Source organism: Lynx canadensis, chromosome B2 (assembly GCF_007474595.2).
Source record: "Lynx canadensis isolate LIC74 chromosome B2, mLynCan4.pri.v2, whole genome shotgun sequence".
NCBI lineage: Eukaryota > Metazoa > Chordata > Mammalia > Carnivora > Felidae > Lynx > Lynx canadensis.
The window spans coordinates 139634063-139657564 of NC_044307.1; the positions used below are offsets into that span (position 1 = coordinate 139634063).

General features: G+C 42.4%; 1 protein-coding gene across 3 annotated transcripts in view; it reads right to left on the reverse strand.

Moving 5' to 3' along the window:
* Nucleotides 1-2884: 2884 nt before the first annotated feature.
* CNKSR3 (CNKSR family member 3) overlaps nucleotides 2885-23502 on the reverse strand; it is a 39992-nt gene continuing 19374 nt past the window's right edge. For 2 of the 3 annotated variants that reach the window (XM_030316625.1, XM_030316626.2), the window contains exons 7-12: nucleotides 20763-20831; nucleotides 20368-20514; nucleotides 19447-19571; nucleotides 16410-16618; nucleotides 15821-15910; nucleotides 11546-13037 (exon numbers count right to left, since the gene is read on the reverse strand). In XM_030316625.1, the coding sequence (XP_030172485.1) occupies nucleotides 12739-13037; nucleotides 15821-15910; nucleotides 16410-16618; nucleotides 19447-19571; nucleotides 20368-20514; nucleotides 20763-20831 (939 nt within the window). In that variant the 3' untranslated portion in view covers nucleotides 11546-12738. Of the gene's footprint in view, nucleotides 6448-11545; nucleotides 13038-15820; nucleotides 15911-16409; nucleotides 16619-19446; nucleotides 19572-20367; nucleotides 20515-20762; nucleotides 20832-23502 lie in introns of those variants that run through there. The other variant, XM_030316627.1, reaches the window with a different exon arrangement.

Consider the following 23502-nt stretch of genomic DNA (forward strand, 5'->3'; position numbering starts at 1 on the left):
AAATTAAAGAAAGATGTTTTTTGTGTGTATTATTTAATTGAGGCAATAGGAGAGGAATGTTAAGGAAAGCAGGAATGTTTGTCAAGTTCAGGGTCCTTGATAACCACACATGGCTGCATGTTGCAGCCACATGAGTCATTCACAATGGATGTGAACGTGCATATGTAACAATTCTTCTCCTTTTAATGAAACATAAGAAATTTGCAAGTCTTGAAAATTAGAAACATACGTATTCAATTATTTTATTAGACCTTATTTAAAGAGAAACGTTTCTATAATCAAATGTATTGTACATTGTTTTTTAACATCTGGAACAATAAATAGCTTATTAATAAAACTAATCAGACTCAATAGTTGGATTTTTACGATAGTTGGATTTGATTCTTTCTCTTCCTGAAATAGGTGTAAATTAGCTTTTCAAAATAGTCCACTAATTTCTTGGATGTAGGAAGAATAAGAGGTTCTCAGAATTGCAAAACAACTATTGTCTTTTACATAGAAAAACAAACTCAGGAACACGGAATTGAATTATTCACCATTTGATCTTAGATTCTTTGTATCACATCCTCATCATTGGTCCATACTTGTCCTTCTCATCCTTTTTTAAATTTCATTTTAAAAATAATAAAATGAATACCTATGTACCCATTACATACCTTTGCACCCACTATGCTAACCAAGAGCTAGAATATTACTGACCTGCCTCAAGCTTTGTGCACCTCCCCCACCCTCTCGGGACAACCCGGTCTCAGACCCCTGCCACTTGCTCAAGCCCCTGCCCACACCTGCCCAACTCACCTGGGCACCCATTTCCGAGGGCAGGGCATCCCCTGGACCATCACCACGTGACCAAGCCGGCCACCTGCACATGCAGATTTCTAGCTCCTCCTTTAAGTGGACCCAGATGAAAGGCCACACTGCGTGGCATGGGTTTTGGCTTCTTGAGCTGCCACCAAACAGGCTAAGTGGCCCAACATGAAAGTACAGGGACTCTAACTTCCATGGGCAGACCCCGACCGACGGGCAAAGGAGCTGGGAGGAGCCGGAAGACAAATTCCCTCTTCACTGTTCCTTCTTGCATCTTTCCAGAGAAGCTCCAGTGAGCAGGACACAATCCATAGGGACCCACTGTGTCTCTTCATGACTCATCTTGAAATGGTAGCCAATAACGCCGCACAGCCCTTTGTGTGTGAGTCTGCTCAGGCGGCCATAACAAAGTAGCACAGACCGGATTTAAACAGCAGACGTTCTTTTTCTCACATCCCGGGACGCCGGAAGTCTGCTGTCAAGATGTCAGCAGGGTTCAGTTTTTTCCAAGGCCTCTCTCCTTGGCTTCTAGGGGGCCATCTTCTCCCTGTACCTTCACATGGTCCTTCCTCTGGGCACACACATGTCTGTGCCCAAATTTCCTCTGATAAGGATACCAGTCATACTGAATTAGAGCCCATCCTAAAGACCTCATTACTTCTTTAAATACCTTATCCCCAAATATGATTGCATTCTGAGGGCCAGAGATTCAGGACTTCAACATATATATTTGGAGTGTGGAGGACACAGTTTAGCCCATAACATGCTCTTACCACCCCAGCAGAGATAACATCCTGGGCTTGGTGTTACTCATTTACTTTCTTTTCACTTTCCATTTAGATGTCATGCCTAAATAATATTTTCTTCAGTTTTAGCTGTTTTAGAATGTCATAAAGAGTGTTATCCTATTTGTTGAATTCTGGCACTTACTTTTTCCATTCAACGTTATGTTAATAAAGTTCATCTTTGATGTGAAGAGCTATAATTCATTCTTTTTCACTTGCTGCAGATTATTCCATTGTGCGAATAAACCACCACGTCCACATTATTTTGTGGATGGACATTAGGTTGTATTGTGCAAACAAAAGCAAATGGCCAAGTGGCACAAATGGGCCCCTTGAGACCATTTGTTGGGGTCACTCAGAAAAGCGTGGAAGGAATGCAGGTCCCTGTTGTCAGTTTCATCTAGGGCAGTAGACCGAAGTCTAACAAAGGCCAACCTCAGAGCCTAGAAGAGAGTCCCTAAACATCGTGGGGCTTTTAAGCTGCATGATTAAAAAAGGCCTGGGCTCTCCCCTGGCATGATTAGGGGTTGTGTTTGAAGCTGACATATTGCCAACTAGCGGCAGGATTTGCCTCATTACCACTCACGGTGAGGAGCAACCAGTTCTTCCCCTTGCAGCACCAAGGAAATAGGATCTAAGCCTCGCATTGAATCAGATTTTATTGTCCTAAATAATGGTTCATAACCGATTTCCATGGAGCTCTGTAGGAGCCCCATTCCTTTTTGGGGATATCAGCTTGTAGGGGATCAGTCTTTGACATGTTAGCATTTACCTCTCAGGTAGTTAACCATTTTATTCTCCAGAAGATGTCCCCAGGAATGAAATGGCTGGGTCATGTGATATATGAATATTTACATGCTAACTTAACGTCTCACCAGCAATACACATAAGATCCCACGGATCCTCCAAAAAATGTTTTTTGCTAATTTTTGTACTGAGTGGTCTCTCTCTAACCAACTTGTAGGAAGTCTTTACATATTCTTAATACTAATCCTTAGAATGTATCCTCTCTCAATCGGTAGTCTTCTTTTTATTTCATTTACAGTGTTTTTTGATAAACAGAAGTTCTTAACTTTAATGTAGTTGAATCTATCAACCTTTTCTCTTATTGTTGGTCCTTTTGTTGTCTTATGTAAGAGATCCTTCCCCATCCCAATGTCATAAAAATATATAGACTTCAAAGTGACGCATGGACCGAAAAACAAGTCATAATGGAATTAAAAATTAGTTTTTTAATGATAATTCAATATCATTTAATGAACTAAATGATAATGAAAATACTACATGCTGAACCTTGTGAAATACAGCAAAAGTGATGTTTCAAGGGAAACTTACAGTCTTAAGTACTAGTATTTTAGGAGTCGTATATTAATGAGCTAAGTACCCAACTTAAGAAACATGGCAGAAACTACTACTCTTCACCGATATCCCTTTCCCATCCTCACTTGCAGCGAGGGTGGCCGTGATCATCACTTCTAGGCTAAGTTGGTTTCTGCAGCTTCACTTTCACAGGTCCTGCACCTCAACCTACCAGGCAGATAACGCCCCAAGTTGGAGAGTCCATAACAGAAGAGTAGCCTGAGTCCTTGAGTCACTGGTCAAAGGGAGGCTGTCACGGAGAGTTGCCCAACCTGAGCATCCACAGTGGACTCTGCATGAAGATCACATAAACCCTTTGTGTGTTGAGTCACTGAAATACTTGAACTGTTTCAGCATGAACCTAACATAAGCATTAAAGAACAAAACAAGCCAGAATAAACCCAAAGGAAATGGAGTGACGGAGAAAATAAAAGAGCAGAAATCGATGAAATGGAAAACAAAGAAGCAGCGGAAAGTCTCCACAACGGTTCCTCCCCAAACTCTGGGGAAGCCATCAGGTAGCTGCTCACCTCTGCTTTTAACTCCTTGCCAGGGCGTTTTCATCTCCCCACACTGTTCAGAAGACTGTGTTGAGACTCCACATTTATGAAGCTGCATGGGCTGGATTGGGTTGCTCATTTCCCTAACTGCCAAATAAATGTGGTGTGTTTTCTCCCATTGCAGCTGCATCAGGGAAACAAAGGGCAAAAGAGCAGAGCGGGGGGCCAAAGGTAAAAAGGGCAAGAAGAAGAAAGGCCCACAGAGCGGGGGGCAGGGGTTCCTGGGGTACTCAGGACAAGGGCTCCCCATGCAAGGGAAAAAAACAAAAGCAGAGCATTGCCATTTGCGTGCCCCAAGGATTTTCCATTGCCAAGAATAGAATTCAATCCCATTTCCCATATAATGAGTATAGTCCACATTTTCAGTTAATTCTGCGAGAGTGCTTTTGAAAAAAGTGCCCAGATGTATTCTCGGGGGAAATGCAACCAGAAAGAGGCCCAGTAATCCTCATCATTAACTGATTTGCAAAGGACTTGTTTGTTTGTTTATTTATTTATTTATTTAAGTATCTGATATTTCTTCAATTTTCTTTTCCTTTGTTGAACTGCATCATAGTTGAACATCTCCTGCTACTTATCTTTTCAGTGTAGGTTCCTGGGGGAGCAGAATTCCTGTTTGTTTTCATAGAGCAGTAAAGTAGAACCCCACAGACCCAGGCGAGCCCAGTGTCACCATGAGCGAAGGACGTTACTGTAAAACCACACTCCCACAGTCTCAGATGATAGCAACCGTGTTGGTTGTCTGTAAACCACAGCAACAATGTTCTCAGGAGTGCTTCACTCACCCCCTCGAGATGAAGGCCCTTAGGAATATACACTGTCTACTCAACAGCTTTCCTATTTACACACTTGGCTTTCTCAGGTCCAAAACACTCTCCTTTGACAAAACGTCATAAAACCGGAATGGTCCCTGGCCTTACCTAAGTTTATAGGAGCGTTCTTTGGCCCCTACTCTCCAACTATTCATTTTTCTATGCCTAATTTGAAACTGCCTGTATGAGTCTTAAATGAGTCCTCTGTAGACTTCTGAGAGCTTACGTTCTCAGCAGTTCCTGTAATCCTGTAACCAAAGAAGCTGTTGTTGACAACCTGGGTTTATTCTTCCTATAAATACGATTGAGTTCTGACACCTGGTATAATGTTTTCCTTTAGAACGAGAGCCAATGTAATGAAATTTTACATTACAGAAAACGTTAATAATTTTTCCTAATTTTTTTCTGACTTTATAGTCATTAATTTTTCCATCTAGTTACTTCAATAATATTTGCTCTACTGCCTACCATGTGAGTTAGACAGACTCTGCTTTAGAAGGGCTAATAATCCAATCTGGAGAGCCAAACATCTAACAAGATGATTCAATGTTATAGAAAACAGGAGAGACCAATTAATTATGACCAGAGTAGGATCAAAGAAAGCCTCATAGGGATGAATTTGGGACTCACGCCAGTGATTGGATCTGGAAGGATGAATCCATTCTCAGGATTTAAGAATCTGAAAGTAAGAGCTAATTAAGGGGTGTGAGAAGAGTCTTAGCTAAAATTAACTCGTTGTTAGTTAAAACCAACACACAAACCAAACCTTACACCTCGACGTGTGTATTTTATGTTGTCTAAAGTCTAGAATTCAATTCACATCATTGAATACACTCTAAGGGGGCATTTCAGTGGCATCCCTTCATTGAGAAGTCTGAAAAAGGCACTTCCAAGTAAAATGTACTACTCTAAACAAGATTTGCTTCAATGTTCTTCCATTTATTTAAATGCCCTAAGAGCAAAAGGAGAAGCAAAGCTTGAAAGGTCTTGATTTGATTCTTTACTCCAAAGATCAGGTTCCAGTTTTTATTGTTGTTGTTTGCTTTGGTTTTTCTTTCTTTCTTTTTTTTTTTAACTGCTCATCTGATCTGAATGCCCATGGGCAATGCTTGTCCACCCACTGGCATTGCCACGAGCACAAATACTCTAAAATGCCAATTCAGTCAATCCACCGTGATTGTCTTATATTTTTTCCTAGGAATTCAATGGATTATTTCCTAGGAAATAAACAGATGAGTATAATCACAGTTGGGGGTGAACATTAGGTGTTCAGGGTAGTGAGAATTCCAGGGAGGGGGATAATTAGTACAAAATACCGCTGTGACACAGGGTACAGAAGAGAATTGAGTTTTGCTAGAAAGAGAAAGAAGGGGGAAAAGTATGATCTCTTTCCTTGGGGCTTTTGCAAAGTAGTAGTTGAATTGTGTGGACTGCTGATTATGTAGGTTTTTATTTAACATGGGCGAACAGCCATACGTTCACATGGTTCCCCTAACAGAGGAGAGGCGCAAACACAAGAGAGACACCAAAGGGGCTGGGAAATTCACTGTGAAATGTGTGTGTAAAATTCACAGTCCCACCCCAGTCCCACGTCACAGGTAAATGAACTGAGACTCATGGGCAATCAGGGCAATTCACGAAAGTTCTTCCAGAAACAATATCCACAACCACTGTGTCTATATTGGCTAAGCATCTGTTAGTGTGTGTGCTGACCCTTTGGCTGATACACTGCACATGCCCAGATGGCTGAAAGTCAGACACAACTCCATAAAACAGATGAAAGCCGGGCCTAAAGATCATCTTCCAGCCCTGGTGTCCCTCCCACGGTTTCTCCCGGCGACCACAGCATTAGTTGGAAAAGGCATCCAAGGACAGTCTTTTTCAGCTTCTGCAAAGGCAATACACAATCTACTCATTTCATATTTATGTAAAGAGTTCCTTCTCATGAAAATTTTCAAAATGGGTACCGTTCTACATGATTCTTTTTCTTCTAACCACATGAGACACAGAAATAGTTTGGGGGTACCACTTGAAACTGGGGATGAGAGGCGGAAGTCATTCAGCCAAACAGGACACGGGCCAATGCGCAGATTTTGTTTTCCTACACAGTTTTGCTGAAGAAAGCTGCGGGAAGTAAAGAGAGAAGGCATGTTGGTGATGAGTCAAGCTGGTTGTTAAAGCCAGACCGTGGTTCTGGATGTGCCCCATCAGAGACAGGCTTTTATCACTTGAGTTCTGACTCAGCCAAAACTTCTGAGCAACTGAGATGTGTACCAGTGAAAAACCACACTTACAGGTTACACACAGCACAGCGGCTTTCTGACAGTGTGACAAAGGCATTCTTTTGCTGCTTGTGGACAAAAGAATGAGCAATTCCTCATAGACCGGCTCTGGAATGTCTTATTTACTAGAGGTTAAGATGGTGTACACACTAGTATTACTAGAATATTCCAACAAAAGTCAAGATCTATTAAATGCTGTGTGGTACACGATACCAAGGGCCTTACGAACGTTATCTCCTTTAACCCCCATAAGCCTATGAAGTGGATTCTATTATTATCCGCATTTCGTAGATAACTGGGAAGCAGAGAGATAAGTAACTTCCTTCAAGTCACAAAGTTTTAAGTGGTAAAGGGGGACAGCTGGATTATCTGACCTCAAAAGCTGAGCCCCCAGCTGCTTCTAACTACAGCCAATTTCCAAAAGTCAAAGACTTCTAAATTAGCCCTAATTCCCCACAATCTCTCCACTCATATCCTGGCACAGCCTCCGATGGAATTGACAAGAGAGATTTATGAGTGAGAAAAATTAAAAGACAATTTCTAAACTTCAGAGACTGTGTTACCTTATATTAATTTTTAAAGTTCTTTCATGTTTCTATAAAATAATCAAAATGTTCAGACCAAGGTATGTCCATATGGTGAAGGGAGGTCTTAAAATCTGGTCTCTGTCACCCTAACATTAGAATTACAGGGTAAACCCCTTATAATTGGTCTGGTCTGCGGAAGAACAAGAAAAGAGTAATTTGTTTTCTGGTTTCTTTCTCTCCTTTTAGTCATTCCTTCACAAACATTTGAGTACTTAGAATGTTCTGCACAAGGGAAGAGAAAGTGATGAGAATATCCCTATCCCTGGAATTCAGGAAAAGAATTCTTTTTTTTTTTTTTTTTTTTTTTAATGTGCCTTTATTTATTTTGGGAAAGAGAGGGAGCATAAGCAGGAGAGGGGCGGGAGGAGAGGGACACAGAGAATCCCAAGCAGGTTCTGAGCTGTCAACACAGAGCCCGACATGGGGCTCAAACTCACTTACTGAGAGATCATGACCTGAGCTGAAATCAAGAGTCAGACACTCAACCGACTGAGCCACCCAGGCGCCCCATCTCTTCTTTTTTAAATGCCTTTGAGATTTACTTCTTAATTTTCTCCTACAGCTTCAGTTTCACAGTTTTTCGGAGAGACAAGAAGCTCCATAAAGAAGCATTGTGTGTCATATCTGGTTGTGAGCATGTCATGAATGCCCAGACTGTGACCCATCTTCCCAGGAGCAGTGAATGCAGAGCGGTGGGCAGGATCCAGGGGAGAATGTAGGATTAAAACCCACAGTCTTGGCCACAGCCTCACAGGTTTTGACCCCTGAGGTCTGTTGTCAATTGGCAGCACGTGAAGATGAACTTCAAGAATGTCGTCATCGAATTTTAGAGTATGCCTAAGACGATCGGGGTACAATCAGAATCTTGTCCTTAATAACCCGACACCACATGCATTTCTGTAAGGGGAGTACCCCAAAGGTTCTCAAAGATGGTGTGTGACCGTCTCCTGCTGAGTGAAGTTATTTTGTTGACTGTGAACAAAATCCTCTCTCTTCTTTCCAAATCAGTAAGCCAAAGGCCATTATCATAGGACTTTTGTAACAGACAAAATTCTTTCACACACACGCAAGGGTTCGGACAGAACTCGCCTCCCTAAAACTGGAGAAAAACATGGTGCTCCAGCAAATCTGAATTTGATATCTCTTCCTCCTTTAGTTACCTTAAACCTCACACTTGTTAAAACTTTGTCAGACCAGCATATCTCTAGCAATAATTGTGGTCAAAAATAAAACCCCTGGGGCAAAACTTAGCAGTTGAGACATTTCCAGAAAATTATAAGGTAAATTTGGTAAGATTACTATTTTTCCTAGTCCCATTTCCTATAGGTTGTAAAAATCTTTTTTTTCTTCTTCTTCTTTTTTAAGTCCCTCTAGGGATCACCAACCACGTGCTATGGTCCTACTAGGTTTGATTCATCACACAAGGCCTTCACATATTTGAAGGAGCATCATAAAGGTGTTTTTTGGTGGCTCAGTCGGTTAAGCCCCTGACTCTTCCTTCCAGCTCGTAATCTCGTTCGTGGTTTGTGAGATCGAGCCCAACCGCAGGCTCTGCGTGGAGGGTGCAGAGCCAGCTTGGGATTCATTCTCTCTCCTTTCCTCTTTTTCCTTTTTTTCCTCCCCAGTTCTCGCTCTCAAAATAAATAAATAACCTTCAAAAAACGTCCGTGTTTTTGTGTACTATTTAAGCCAGTTTTCAATCAATAGATTTTTAAATACTCACTTTCCAGGTGATTAGCATGAATGTACAAAAAAGTTCACCTTCCATATAATCTCTAAGGTAGTGGTTTGTAGTCTCATCAAAGGAAATAATGCAGAGCTTTGGTCACAAGGCTGGAGCAAAACGTGAATGGACAAGTGTGTCCACAAAGACTAGTCACAGACACATGGAGACCTCCAAGTTAGGCCAAATGACCAACTCATTTATGCCCCTGGTGGCACAAAAAGCTGCATGGTGTTTATTCTTTGCCGATAGTATTCAAATGTCAAAGAAATGTACTTAAGTTCTTCAGGGGATAAAATTATGTGTAAGTATCTTAGGGTTTTCTGAGGGCCAACAAACTGAAACTTGGTAACATTCATGGTCTTTGGGCCACAGGTGGCAACAAATGCTTGGTTTTGGGGGGAGGAAAAGAAAAACAAAAATAACCCCCATAAAACTGATTCTTGAACTTCAGGTTTGGGGGGTAGAGAAGCAAGGACAAAGAAGCAGAGACAAGACAGCGGGCAAGGATATAGCATGAAGACCGAAACACTCAATGACGACAATAGAATTGCTTTTAAATCGCTTGTTCTCAAGAGGACAGTACCTTGTCCTAGAGGCAGTTTGGGACATGTGATGGGGAGCCTCACTACTGGCGTCCAACAGGTGGGACCCAGTGCTGCCTGAGCCCTACTGGTTGGATCCAGTTTCCCATCAGCACAGCCTTCAACTGTGCCACCGAGCAGTTCATGGAGATGGAAACCCAGTTTAGAATTATCTGGGTCTATAATCTCATTTTATCTATAACCACACAGGGAATTTTTAGTCCAGTTTGAACAGGCGTTGGAATTTCCAGCAATTACTCCACAAATTGGGAGAAACCTGTCCAGTGAAGTGGTTATGCACAAGTTGGGCAGAGCTAGATTGCTTCGATTTTAATCCCAGCTCTGCGGCTATCAGCGGTCTACCCTCGGATGCCTCCCTCGTTTGCAAAATGGGAAGAACAGTGACACTCACCTCATAAAGTGGTTAGGGAAGTGTTTAGAACAATGCTGGGCACCCAGTAAGCACTACATGGGCGCAGCTCTCACAGACTTCTTTCTGTTCCATCTACAACTTCATCAATAATTGGCCACATTCTAGAAAATCCTATTACTGACATCAATCTGTTCCTGGTATTGAGTTGCCAACACAGCACACCTGCTACCGGTCTCCATTCGTACCTGCCGTTTTCACGGCGATATTATCTGAAGACGCAGGTACGTGCCTTGTTTCATTATTTCCACACATGTTGTAATATAATCATGTGACAATATTTACATAGTAAAATAATTATTTCACTATAAAATGTTCATATCTGTTTATATTTCATTTAGAACATTAGATTGATATGTGTGTATAGAGGCTGGTTATATTACCTATTAATTTCATTTTGGAATAGTGAAAGTGAATGCAGGTGATGCTTTTATGTGCGAACATAGGTTTTATCATCCATGATTCTTAGTTGATGACTGTAGTCATGTTGTAAAATATTTATTACAAAAAGGGCTGGGTGTTGAGTTGGGTCTGGTAGAGTTAAAAAAAATAATCACTATTTTAATGTTTCATGTTGAAAAGTATCATTCCACATCTTCATTTGCTGGCACATGTCCACCATTAAATGACCATGGAGGTGAGCAGTTTCCATGTCATTTCTAAGAAATTAGTATTAAACTACTGTTTATGTATCTCAACAGTAGAGATACATACTTTTTTTTTTTTTTAAGCAGTTAATCTATTTCCCGAACACAATTCAGGAGAAAACCCCAAATAAAAATAAAGATGAGGCTGTAGCATCTGACTGAACGAAGGTAGAGGACCCAGAAACTTCTCTGGTCTTCCATCAGGGCTTGAGGGAACAACAACAACAACAACAACAACAACAACAAAAAACCTGTGCAGTCACTGAAGTTGGGCACCACCTATATAGTTAAGACTGACGTCTGAAAAACGCATTTTGAGGATGGTCATTTGATCACAAGTGGCATTTTCTCCAAAGGGGGCCAACCTCCAGCTAAGACCTCCAAAATTTACTTAACTCATTCCCCAGCTGCACTTCAGCACTAAGAACCCTCCTAACTCCAGGGAGGGAGAGGAAGTGTTGCCATCCCCTGCTCTGGGCATAAAGCCAGCCCAAGCTAACGGTAAAATGGGCCAGGGCTGGCGCTCCTCCTTTTCCATAGCTGCCTGCTAGTCTCCAGAGCCCTGTTACCAGACCTCCGGCACCCCCGTGCTCGGCCCTTACATTGTATTTAAAGCACCCAATGAATCACACATTCCAAGCCTCAGAATCACACATTTCAGCCTCCTTCTGCTGAAACTCCCTCAGAGGCCGACAGGAAAAGAGCCGGACTGAATGCAATCCCCTTAGCCCCACCAGAGGCATTCTAAAAGGAAGATGTTTAGGAACTCTGGGAAATCTCTAATTTGCTGAATTTCAGGCAGTTCAGCAAAGTAAACAATTCGAGGGGTGTGTGTGGGGAGGGGCGTGTTTTTGAGGAAGGGATACCAGCTCTGCCCAGGAACATACCTCGGAAAAGTTCCCAAATGTAATGTTACTGTACCGCGTGTCCTCAACGCCCCCCCAGTTCTAATCCATAAAAATCCCAAAATGCTGGGGAAGGTTTATTTTGTTTTTTAACGATAGCGCCCACACTGGCATCGGCCACAGTGGTCACTTATAAATCTGAAAACACCTTGAACACTCTTTTTCATTAACTTCATGTAAGACGCAAAACAAAGATATTTCAAATTACATGTGACTAAGAGTAAGAAAAATATACAACTATATTTAAAACACTTAAATTAACAAGATAGTACTTTTCTGTTCTAACAAAATATCATACATTCAGTTTAAACAAGAGTTAATATCCAGACACACTTTTCCAAAATACCTGATGCTAGTTGAAAATGAGTGACCGTGAGACTTTCCAAGAGATTTCTATTTAGCAAATATGTACAATTTTGAAGAACTGCCTTTTTTTTCTGGAAGACAGGCATTAAACAGTCAAAATGCAAACTGATGTATCTCTCATAAACCTAAATATTGTTGCTTCATTTTTCTGCATACTTTGGCTGTCAGCAAATCTTATAGCTTCTTTCCCTTAAAGACAATAATGTATAACACCCCCCTCACAAATAACCATGAACTTCTTTGTGTGTAATAAGCCCTATCTAAATGTGTTCACGTGTTTCTGCATTAATTGACTTATCTACGGAGATGGTTATGACAAGGGTATGACCAAGTGTAACAGGCCTACACTTAACCCACTTCTTTGAAACAGCATGAAATACATGCTACATGTTATTTCAAAGTCAAAGCTGCTACACTTACGAATACAGTACATAGCTTGAAAAATCAACACAAAAATGTTTTTTCCCTTGGCTTTCTTTCAGGTGAAGAAGCTGGACCACAAACCAACACATCTGTGTGACAACGGCCACCAATTTTAGCCCCGCCTCCCAAGCTGACAATGGCCTCATAATGGCCATACCATCCCTGGCCAAGGCCCCAGTTTATATAGCATCTCTGTGTTCCAACTCTAAGGAAGCAAGAAAAGCCGACTCTACTCATTTCTCTCCTTCTGCCTCCACAAGCCAACACCTAAGATCCTCTGGATTTGTTCCCATCCAATGACTTTGAGATTCCAAGAAGGGCAGTATACAACTTCCAAAAGAAAAAAACAACAATGAAATTGCATAAGGTCACTATGTAATACTGTGGATGAAAACCAGAAGAGGTTGTCAACTGAGGAAGCAAGGCACTTGGGAACAGGAGACAGGAAGAGTCCAGGGAGGGCAGGGCTCAGTGAGTCAACAGTTTCAGGCGGGTAAACCAGCTGACCAGCAGGGACGGTTCTGTAGAGGAGGACTTGGCCGCCGCGGCCACCGGCTTCTTTCTGGTCCCTTCCTCCTGGAATGGAATCGTGGCACTGCTGTGGAGATCTGAACTAATGTAGCACCTGCTCCCTCGGACATAGTCTGCGCCTCGGACCAGCTGCCTCTCCGCTGTGGGCCTTGAGAAACGGTATGTGGGCGAGGAGCTTTCTTCGACGATGGGAGGGATCCGCTCATTGCTGAAATACCGGCAGAGGGCGTCCTCACCTGTTTTCAGACAAGGCCCACAAGGCCATTAAAATAACCATCCACTGTGTGGCCTGCTCAGACCTCTGATGCCCTCCTCCCAGGGATGGGCTATGGCGCCTCACAGACAGCCAGGCCCACCCCCAATGGATGCTCAGAGAGCAGAAATGGAAGAAGTCTATCATAGGCTGCTTTCACTCCTGAGAGGCAACACAAAGGCAGAGCAGAGGGCCCTCACTTCCTTAACCAGTGTTAAGAACTTTCATAACCAGAGTGAAAGGGCTGTATCACTCTATCACCCCTTCTCCATCTGTCCTTGTTCAAGGCCTGCAGCACGTCCAGAACGGTGGTTCTTACTCTGAAGCGTAGAGAACTTAGAAAGGTAGGGGTGCCTTTCACTGTCACCCTCCAGGAAGAGGCCAGCACTCTTCACCTTTAGTAGATAGCATTCAAAGATTCTCACGCTCTGCAGTCCTTAAGACATTTCTGAACCAGGAAGAATGGTCCCGGCCTAAATGCCCACAGGCAGCTCCTGGGATGGGGGTAGGGGGTAGTTAAGAAACTGAATAGACACCTAAAATGCAGGGCACCTTGGCAACATGTAGCATTCTTTTGACCCCGAAATTCTGCTCCTAAAAATGTACAAAGATCTGTGGACAAGATGCTTATTGAAGTATCATTCATAATTGTGGGATGGGGCGGGGGGGCACAAAAATAAGCTACACGTCCAACAACAGCAGACCGAATAAATATGTGCTACGGCCACAAGATGGACTGCCAAATGCAGGCATTATAGAAAATACCCATGTTTTAAATAACAGTCACCTTTCACAGTATTGTCAAACACCTGTTTCTTCCACTTCGCACCTTTTTTCTAAGTGTGTAACATCAGAAAACGGAGTGATTATTTCTAGGTTGGGGAAGCAGATTACAGTTGAGTTTTATGTTCTCGTACCTTCTAGATGTTTTTCAATGTACTTGTTTTGCTTTTGTATTTGAAGCGGAAGTATTTGAACAGGAAGTGCCTGTTGTCGGGGAGCCTGGGTGGCTCTTGGCTCTGAGCCTCTGGCTCAAGTCATGATCCTGCAATTTGTGGGTTCAAGCCCCGCATTGGGCTCTGTGCTGACAGTGCTCGGCCTGCTTGGGACTCTCTCTCTCCCTTTCTCTCCGCCCTTCCCGGACTCGTGCTTTTTCTCTCTCTCAAAATACATGAACTTGAAAAAAAAAAAAAGTGCCCATATTCAAAGCACCATGTATCATAGGAGTCTATTTATCTGAAATGTTGAGAGTAGGAAGATCCGTAGAGACAGAAAGTAGATTAGCAGCTGCCAGGAGCTAAGGAAGGAGGGAATGGGGAATGAGAGCTTGCAGGTGATAAAATGTTCTGGAATTAGTGCTGATGGACACACAGCTCTGTGAATGAATGAAAAACCTCTGAATTGTACACTCAACAGAGCGAGCAGATGTATGGTATGCGACTTCTCTCTCAATAAAGTGGCTTTTTCTTTTAAGTGCCCCTTGTGCAGATAGACACCTTTTCATTCTAAAATGATCATACAACAAAAATACAGGAGGTGAGATAGGAGGTCAAGTGCGTCTCCATTTCCGGGCTTAACTCTCCCATCACCTCTATCTCTCAATACTAACAGGAAATAAAGGGCTAAACTGGGGATTAAAAACCTAAGAGAACGGCAACGAATATGTTGAAGTTTCTAAATCTAAACAAAGGACAGGCCTGCCACCTGCTGACTGCTTCACAGATTTTCACATGCCAATTAAGGGTATCTAGGACCTGACACAGACATCTCCCTTTTCCAACTGATTCAGACACCTAAGTGACAAACTCTACCAGGTCTCAGGGAGGGGCTGACCCTCCCTCCCCCTCCAACCCCAGTGAGGGGTTGACCACTTGGGAAGTTGAGCCTCCAGAACTTTTTTCTTCTTCCTTTGACTATCTAAGGTCTACTCCACTTGAACTTGTCACCTATTCTTTGTTTCAGCAACACACGAACAATGCTAGAATGTCTTGCCAGTGCTGATAATCAAATCATTTGGCAAAAAAAATAAGAATTTATTTAAAAACGTTTCCCTCAAGACTAGTGTAATAACCAGTAACTTTGATTACAAGAGGAATTCACACAATTTATTTTCCAGTGGTAATTACTCTTTAACACAAGAAGGATTTAGGGAGGGAAAAAAAAAATCCATGTCTATTCACTAAAAATCAAAGAGATTCCAAAAATAATAGTCATAAAATTCAGAATGAGATTGCTTAGTGAATAATGTAGATTTCTACTTATTTAGAAACTTACAGACCATCAATGTCCACAGCCCATTACAACAACTTTTTTAAATGTTTTATTTATTTTTGAGAGAGAGAGAAATAGAGCATGAGTCGGGGAGGGGCAGAGAGAGAGGGAGACACAGAATCCAAAACAGGCTCCAGGCTCTGAGCTGTCGGCACAGAGCCTGATGCGGAGCTCAAACTCATGAACTGTGAGCTCATGACCTGAGCCCAAGTCAGACGCTTAACCGACTGAGCCATCCAGGCGCCCCTCCACAGCCTTTTAAAGCACACAATGCTAATTAGGAGATTCATAGGCACTAACTAGGAGTATATAATTCTGCCATTCCAGAAACAGGCAGGGCCTTAGAGATTCAGCACCCCGACTTCAGAGATGAGAAGACGGGACTCAGGCCAGGTCCTCTACGCGGTTATTACAGGACAGCGAGGAAGAGGGTTGCAACAAAGGCCCTGGCTCTTTTGACTCCTGTTTGGTGTTTTTTGGTTTGCTTAAACTTACCCTTCCTCCCATGACCTCGAGGTCTGGCAAAAGGGTCCACGATCCCCATCCAGCTCCCGTCTGCAGGCATGGACAAAGGCCGGGGCTTGCCTTTGGAGGAAGGGGAAGGAACGTGATAAGTTGTCACACTTTGGGGGACTTCAGAGAATCTTTCCTTTTATTTATAACTTAAGACTCCCCCATATCACACTCACGTACCCATAAGCAAGAACATTATTTTAAAATAAGTAAAGTATTTTAAAGCATCATATTTCCACAGCAAGCGATTAGGACAGAGGCGGGCTGCACTTAAGTGTTGTGTGTCTACAGAGCAAAGCAGCTCCAAGTTAAAACGCAGGCACTGAAAGTTAAAACAGTAACATGATCTCACTCCGTTGGGCTTTGATGCCAGGCAGAGAGTAATGATTCAACAAGGCTTCACTTGAGAGAGATGAATAAAGGTCTCATACTTAGAATTTCATTGAGGTTTATGTTTTCCTCAGATTACCCTTCAAGTCTGCCAAATTCATCCAACAGTTCCAAATAAGGAAGGGGGCGGGGAGGGAAGTGAAAACAAATGGCAGAACAAAACAAACACCCAGAAATGTACCATGAGACGGTGTTTTCTCTCTCATTTTTGTGGGCAGAATATTGGTTTCCACCGAATACCCGGGCAACTGATCAGAATCAGCGATGGTAAATCTCCGTCTTCGGCTCTCCTGGTCCAAGAAGGAATTTGGGGACTCCGAGCCCTTAGGTCCAGGCAAGGGCTGTTTACACTTACTGAATCCTCCATAAAGAAAACTCCCGTTCTCATCCCTGGAAGACAGTGGGCAATAATTAAGTTGCTTACAAAGATCCTCTCATACAGATGAATTACAGGAGATACTTCCTCCAGTACATATACATAAGAATTTAAATCTTCCTTTCCACGGAAGAAAAAAAAAAACATTCCTTTTTCAATCTCAGTAACCCCCTCAGTAAATACCCCCTTAACAGATATCCTATTAAATAAGAGTAAATAGCATGATCCTACTAAATAAAGGAAAATGAAATTTTTTTTCATAGATGTTTAAGCAGCAGAAATACACCTTTGAAAAGACAGCTCTGGTTTCCCTGTACTTCTATCCTATAACTGAAATCTCCTATTTCTTACAGAAATCACTAGTTAGGGTATATAGAGCCATTTTTCTGATGCCTAAAGTAGTATCTTCGCCAAGATCCAGCAAAGAAGACACTTGATATGTAATGGAATTGTTAGATTTGAAAATTATGTCAAAAAACACAAAGGCGCCTTTATAATTCCCAATGGAGGGTGTCTATTTTCTGAACTCAGCACAGAAACTAGCAAGTGTTGGATTAACCATTCCAACTTAATTCTTTTTAAATGTCAGCTTTTATAAAACTTGAAATTAATTTTAGTTGAATCCAAGTTACTAGTTAAATTTTTTGCATTTAGAAAATTCTATTAGGTGATCTTGAAAAAACTACTAGACAAAATACAACAGCAACTGAGTCCAAAACCGATCTCAAGATCAGCTTTGCCTGCTTGCTATTTCCAATGAACCTCCCACCTGTGTGTACCCCTTTCCCTCCTATGAGCCCATCTCCTTCTATACTTTCAAACCTGGAATCTAACTTCCCCATCCACAAAGCTTTCAAGACTCAGCCACTCACTCTCCATAACCATTTTGCAGGGTTCATTCCTCAGAAAGTCTCCTTCATTGATGGTGTGTACGTGTGTGTGTGTGTACATGTGCGCTCATGTGAGTGTGCGTGTGTGTCCCCCCAAGCAGATAAAAAGCTCCACTTCCCTTTCCCCTTTACTATGTACGTGACCTTTTTCCTACCACTGCTTCTGTGACCCTTTGCTGAGACCCAGATGGGAACATTCAGAGTTGGGGGTTTGGGGGGGACCTCCCAGTTTCTGCTGAAACAACCTATGCCCTGGTCATGAGTGAAACTGTGTTCTCCGTGTGCAAAGGCAAGTACTTGTCACTTTATTTTTTTTTTTTTTTTAATTTTTTTTTTTTCAGCGTTTATTTATTTTTGGGACAGAGAGAGACAGAGCATGAATGGGGGAGGGGCAGAGAGAGAGGGAGACACAGAATTGGAAACAGGCTCCAGGCTCTGAGCCATCAGCCCAGAGCCCGACGCGGGGCTCGAACTCACGGACCGCGAGATCGTGACCTGGCTGAAGTCGGACGCTTAACCGACTGCGCCACCCAGGCGCCCCAAGTACTTGTCACTTTAAATACACTTAACATCCTGCGACCACATGGCTCTGGTCTGTGAATGCAGGGAAGAGTTCCGTCTACTAACCAGAATGCCTCTGATCGCCTAAGAGAAGTTCTGTATGCTGTACTAAGTTCCGGGCAACCCAAAACCAGGGAGAGGAAAATGATGTTAATTCTTCTTTGCGCCCACGGGAGAGACACAATAGAATCAAATACTAGCTTAAAACAAAAACAAACCAACAAAAAGCTCCAATATAAAGTAATATATCACTGTTAAGTTCAGCCTGAAGTTTGTCTTCTGAAATATTATAGCATAATTATATAGTTCTCAATTTACTCTTGAACAGTTGACTAAGACATTGGCAGTTCTCTGTGGGCAAGAACCACATCTGTTTTGTGTAAGTTGGTGATTCTGGCCCTATACTCAGTAAATATACGTTGAATAAATGAGCCAAAATCTCTGTAAATACGTCAACTGATATAAATAAACTTATATTTCACACCTAAATGATCCTCTATATAGCAGCTAATTTGACCATGTAACAATTAAGAGGGCACCGACTTTTAGAATTTATAATAGGCACACACAAGTACACATGCATGCACAAATACAGAGCATCATACCTACATTCACATTTTTTAAGTCCCATGAAGAACACCTCTCTCTCAGCAAAACAAAGCTGTAACCGTAATTCATGTCCCAAAAATATTTATTATCTTCCCCCCCAGAGATGATTTACCTAATACCTAATGAAACTTCAGCTTCAGGGATCCCCAAACAGCCCCTTCTCATATCCCAGGAGGAGCCAAAACAACGTATTCCCGGAGCACACGCTTTCACAAAGAGCCCGCTCCCACATAACCGCACAGAGTCAAGACCCATGAACCCTGGATCCATGCCTACACTTCCACCTAAAGGATCACACATGTCCCCCAGTTTTATTAAGATATAGTTGACATGTAACACTGTATTAGTTGTAGGTGTACAACATAAGGACTTGATATGCATACATAGTGCGAAATGATCACCATAAATAGTTCCACTAACATCCATCACCTCACATAGTTACAAATTCTTTTTTTCTTGCTATGAGAACTTTACAAATGTCCTCTCTCAGCAACTTTCAAATACAAAATAGAATACTGTTAACTACAGTCACCATGCTGTACATTACATCCCACAGCTTATTTATCTTATAACTAGAAGTTGGGACCTTTTGACCCCCTTCACTCAGCCCTCCCACGCCCACACCAAGGATCACACTTGTGAAAACTGCAATCTCAAGACTCCCTGCTGTCACACGGGAGTTCAGCAACTTCTCCCCTCGAGACCCTCACAGCCTGCACACCACCACTGAGAATCTCCAGGCACAGGAGACGCGCACACCGCCAACAGGAACAGTGACCTACCGGGGCGAGTAGGGAACGGCTGGTGGAGGAGGAATATAAAGATCCAAGATGGCGGGCTTCTCCTTCTTCAGCGAGGTATCCATTGTGCTTTCAGGGGACTGGGTTGTCGTGGGTGGAGGTGAGGTCTGAAATGGAAGCCAGTGCAAAGGGTGGAAGTGAACTTAAGAGATTATTCTTGGTTAACTCTCCTTCCCCAAAAGCAACACCGGGGACTGAGGTCATTCGTGTGTTCACAGCCATTAGCGACACTCCATTTGTATTCTCTGAGACAGTCAGAATTAACTGGGAGTTTTGAAAGACTGGAAGCACAGTAAAAAGTAGAGGCTTGGGAGCCAGGTCAGAATTCTAGCTCTGAGCAAATCACTTAAATACCATGCCTCAGTTTCCTCCTCAAAAACCAGCCATGCTGGCAGGAGGTCCTGCACAGGGCTGCCGCGCAGATTAAATGTGTTAGTTCATACAAACCGCTAACGATGCTATCACTGACTAGGAGCATGGGCTTGGGACTCGGTCTGGGTACTATTCTGGCTATGGCTCTTATTAGCTGTGTATCTCTGGGCAAACCACTCAACTTCTCTGTGCCTCATCTATAAAGATGGGAATCAATGGGGACAAGAATAGTACCAACATTGAGTGACTTAAGTGACACAATACACATAACAGGCTTAGCTCACTGCTTGCCACACAGGAAGTACACAACTCTATGCTATTTAGTATTATATATACATATACACATACATATAAGTTAATTTTAAAAACTTTAAATCCTGGCAGCTTAATTTTAATCATGTTATTGGTCTCGAAGGACCCATTTTTTAAAATCTTGGGTGAGACCTTCAATTTTGTCACTTCTGTAGGCCAACAACGATGACGCTGTTCACGTGCTGACACCAGGTGAAGTTCACAACCAGTAACGGATACCTGCACCAGTGGTGGTTTCCACCGTAGGTTTTTCAGGGGGGCAGGGGTAAAGTTGAAAGAGCCCGTGGGACGCTTCTTAAGCAGTAATACGACGCCAGTAGGATTCTCCCTCAACTTCCTCACCAGATTTTTCAGCTGCCATCCCACCTTCAAAGAAGGAAAATGAGGAAAAGGGACTCACTCAGGAATAATGAAAAATCAGAGCTATGAATTTATTTCAAGGAAATCAGGAGCGAGCAAATAGACACCAAGATGTTCATCTTAGCACTACTTAAAATTACGGAAAATTGGATATAAATTGCAAATTAAAAAAAATTCAAGCAAAATGGCTTTGGATTTAGTTGAAAGTTCTAGAGGGGAATATTAAAAGTCTTCGTCTCGATGAACAAACTCACCACAGTTTGCTGATTAACCTGAATGACTTCATCACCAGCATGAATCTTCTGAGATCTGTCTGCAGGAGACTATTAAGAACAAACACAGAGACCTGTCTTAGTTTTTCAACCCTCTATTTCTTTCTGCTTCTATTTCTTCTTCCTTCTTTCTTCTGCAGACAAAGAGCAACGGGAACACGATTTTCTCAAGAACTATCACACGGCGCGCTTACGAGATGACCCTGAAACTACACGGTCTGTAGAGTCTGGCCCACAGGCGGACACCTGACTTCCCTACTTGATGCGTGGGCAGCTGGTACAGATCACCCGTCAACTGCAACGGCTGGGTTCATCTAGCCCCTCAGGAAGAGCGGGACACACTGTCGACACAACAAACTGATAAGAGCTGCTGGTTCACCTAAAAAATATCGTACAGGGGCGCCTGGGTGGCTCAGTCGGTTAAGCGTCTGACTCTTGATTTCAGCTCAGGTCCTGATCTCACAGTTCGCGAAATCGAGCCCCGCATAGGACTCTGTGCTGACAGCGTGGAGCCTGCTTGGGCTTCTCTCTCTCCCTCTCACTCTGCCTCTTTCTCTCTCTCTCAAAATAAATAAATAAACTTTAAAAAATATCTTACATATATCCCTATCAAAATTAACTTTACAAAAGCTGACCAACTGCTTACCACGTAAAGATCATCACTGTAACTCTGTTATCCCATCTCCTTTTAAGCAATTATTAAAATTAAACCTTGTTTACTCAACCTTATTTTACACATTATCACAATGCTATTAAAATAGAAAGATGATGACAATAGAAAATGTATTTCTTCAGAGAAAATGACTTTAAATTTTTTTCATTTTCACGTTGATTTCTTTTTTTTTTTTAATGTTTATTTATTTTTGAGACAGAGAGAGACAGAGCATGAACGGGGGAGGGTCAGAGAGAGGGAGACACAGAATCTGAAACAGGCTCCAGGCTCTGAGCTCTCAGCACAGAGCCTGACGCGGGGCTCGAACTCATGGACCACCAGATCATGACCTGAGCCGAAGTCAGCCGCTTAACCGACTGAGCCACCCAGGCGCCCCTCATGTTGATTTCTAAATGAGTGTGTTTTCAGTATTAGAAGTCCAGATTTTTATTCCCCCAAATAATATGTGTGTATATAAATACCTAGATGTAATTTATTTGTCAAATATTTTGCTCATAATATTCTTGTTCAATCAATGAAACTAGCACTCTTCATGTTTAAGATTAACTCCTGTGAGCAAAAGCAAAGCATAAACCCTTCATTTCAAATTATAGTCATACCTTATCTAGGCCAGAGTATTTTATTTGGTAACTTATGTAACTGATTGAATCTTCAAACACATTTATAATTATTTTTTTAAAAATAGCACTTTTGGGGCGCCTGGGTGGCTCAGTCGGTTAAGTGTCCGACTTTAGCTCAGGTCATGATCTCACAGTTTGTGAGTTCGAGCCCCACATCAGGCTCTGGGCAGACAGCTCAGAGCCTGGAGCCTGCTTCGGATTCTGCGTCTCCCTCTCACTGCCCCTCCCCTGCTCACGCTCTGTCTCTCTCTCTCTCTCTGTCAAAAATAAATAAACATTAAAAAAATTATATAGATAGATAGATAGCACTTTTGAATGAAGTCAGGAGGGCAGCAACTAAACCCAAGACATCCTTGCTGGATCTTCTCACTCAACTGTTCTGACGGGCTCAGCAAGAAATGAGCAAGCAGCATTAAACTATAGAAACAATCTCTTTGATTTATCTAGATCCAACATGTAACTGTGACAGTTATTTTTCAAAACATTTAACCTGCGACCATAACAACCAGCAGTGCCTCACCTGAGAGACCAGCACAGGGGGTACCTCTGGGAGATGGTCTATTTCAAGTCTCTTTCTCTTGAGACACTTAAAGAAAAAAGTGAGTGAGTATAGGCTCCTTTTTGCTCCTGCGTGTCAGATGCTTAACCCTCAGTTACAGACCAACTTTGCTAAGTCTGATCAGAATCAGTCTAGCCATGGGGCACCTAGGTGGCTGAGTTGGTTAGGCATCCAACTCTTGATTTCGGCTCAGGTCATGATCTCCTGGTTCATGGGAGCGAGCCCACATCGGACTCTGTGCTGGCAGAGTGGAGCCTGCTTGGGACTCTTCTCCCTCTCTCTCCCTGCCCCTCCCCTGCTTGCGCTCTCTTTCAAAATAAATAAATAAATATTAAAAAAAAAAAAAAAAAAAAAAAAAAAGAATCAGTCCAGCCCAGATAATCTTCCTGGCCAGGGATTCATTTAAGGTAATCTTCACTTTATAAAAGATGACCCAGAGGTCAGGAAGTTCCTGTTTATAGATATGCAATCTTAAAAAAACAAGCCTAAATGACCTGAAGTGACTTTCCTTCCTCGGGATCCTCACGCATTCATTTCTCAAATGTCTTACCAGGTGACTAAGAGATGTGTTTGGCAGAACACTGGTAAAGAGAGAGCTTGATACCAAAATTCTTCCTGGGGCAGTGGCTCTTGCCTATCTTCACCACGAGCCAGACTACTGAAAAATGATGCTTGTGCTGGTTTTCTGCAGAAGGGTGATGACCCGGAGAAGAATGCATCCATTCTTCAGAGGCTAATCTAATTCCCACCTCATCTCAGAGGTGGGGAATAGAAGTATGGATGGGATCCTGTTAAGACTCCTCTCAAGGTGTTGAACAATATCAAAAAAGAAGTCAAAGAGAATCACTAGATACTGTTAGGCTGACCTTG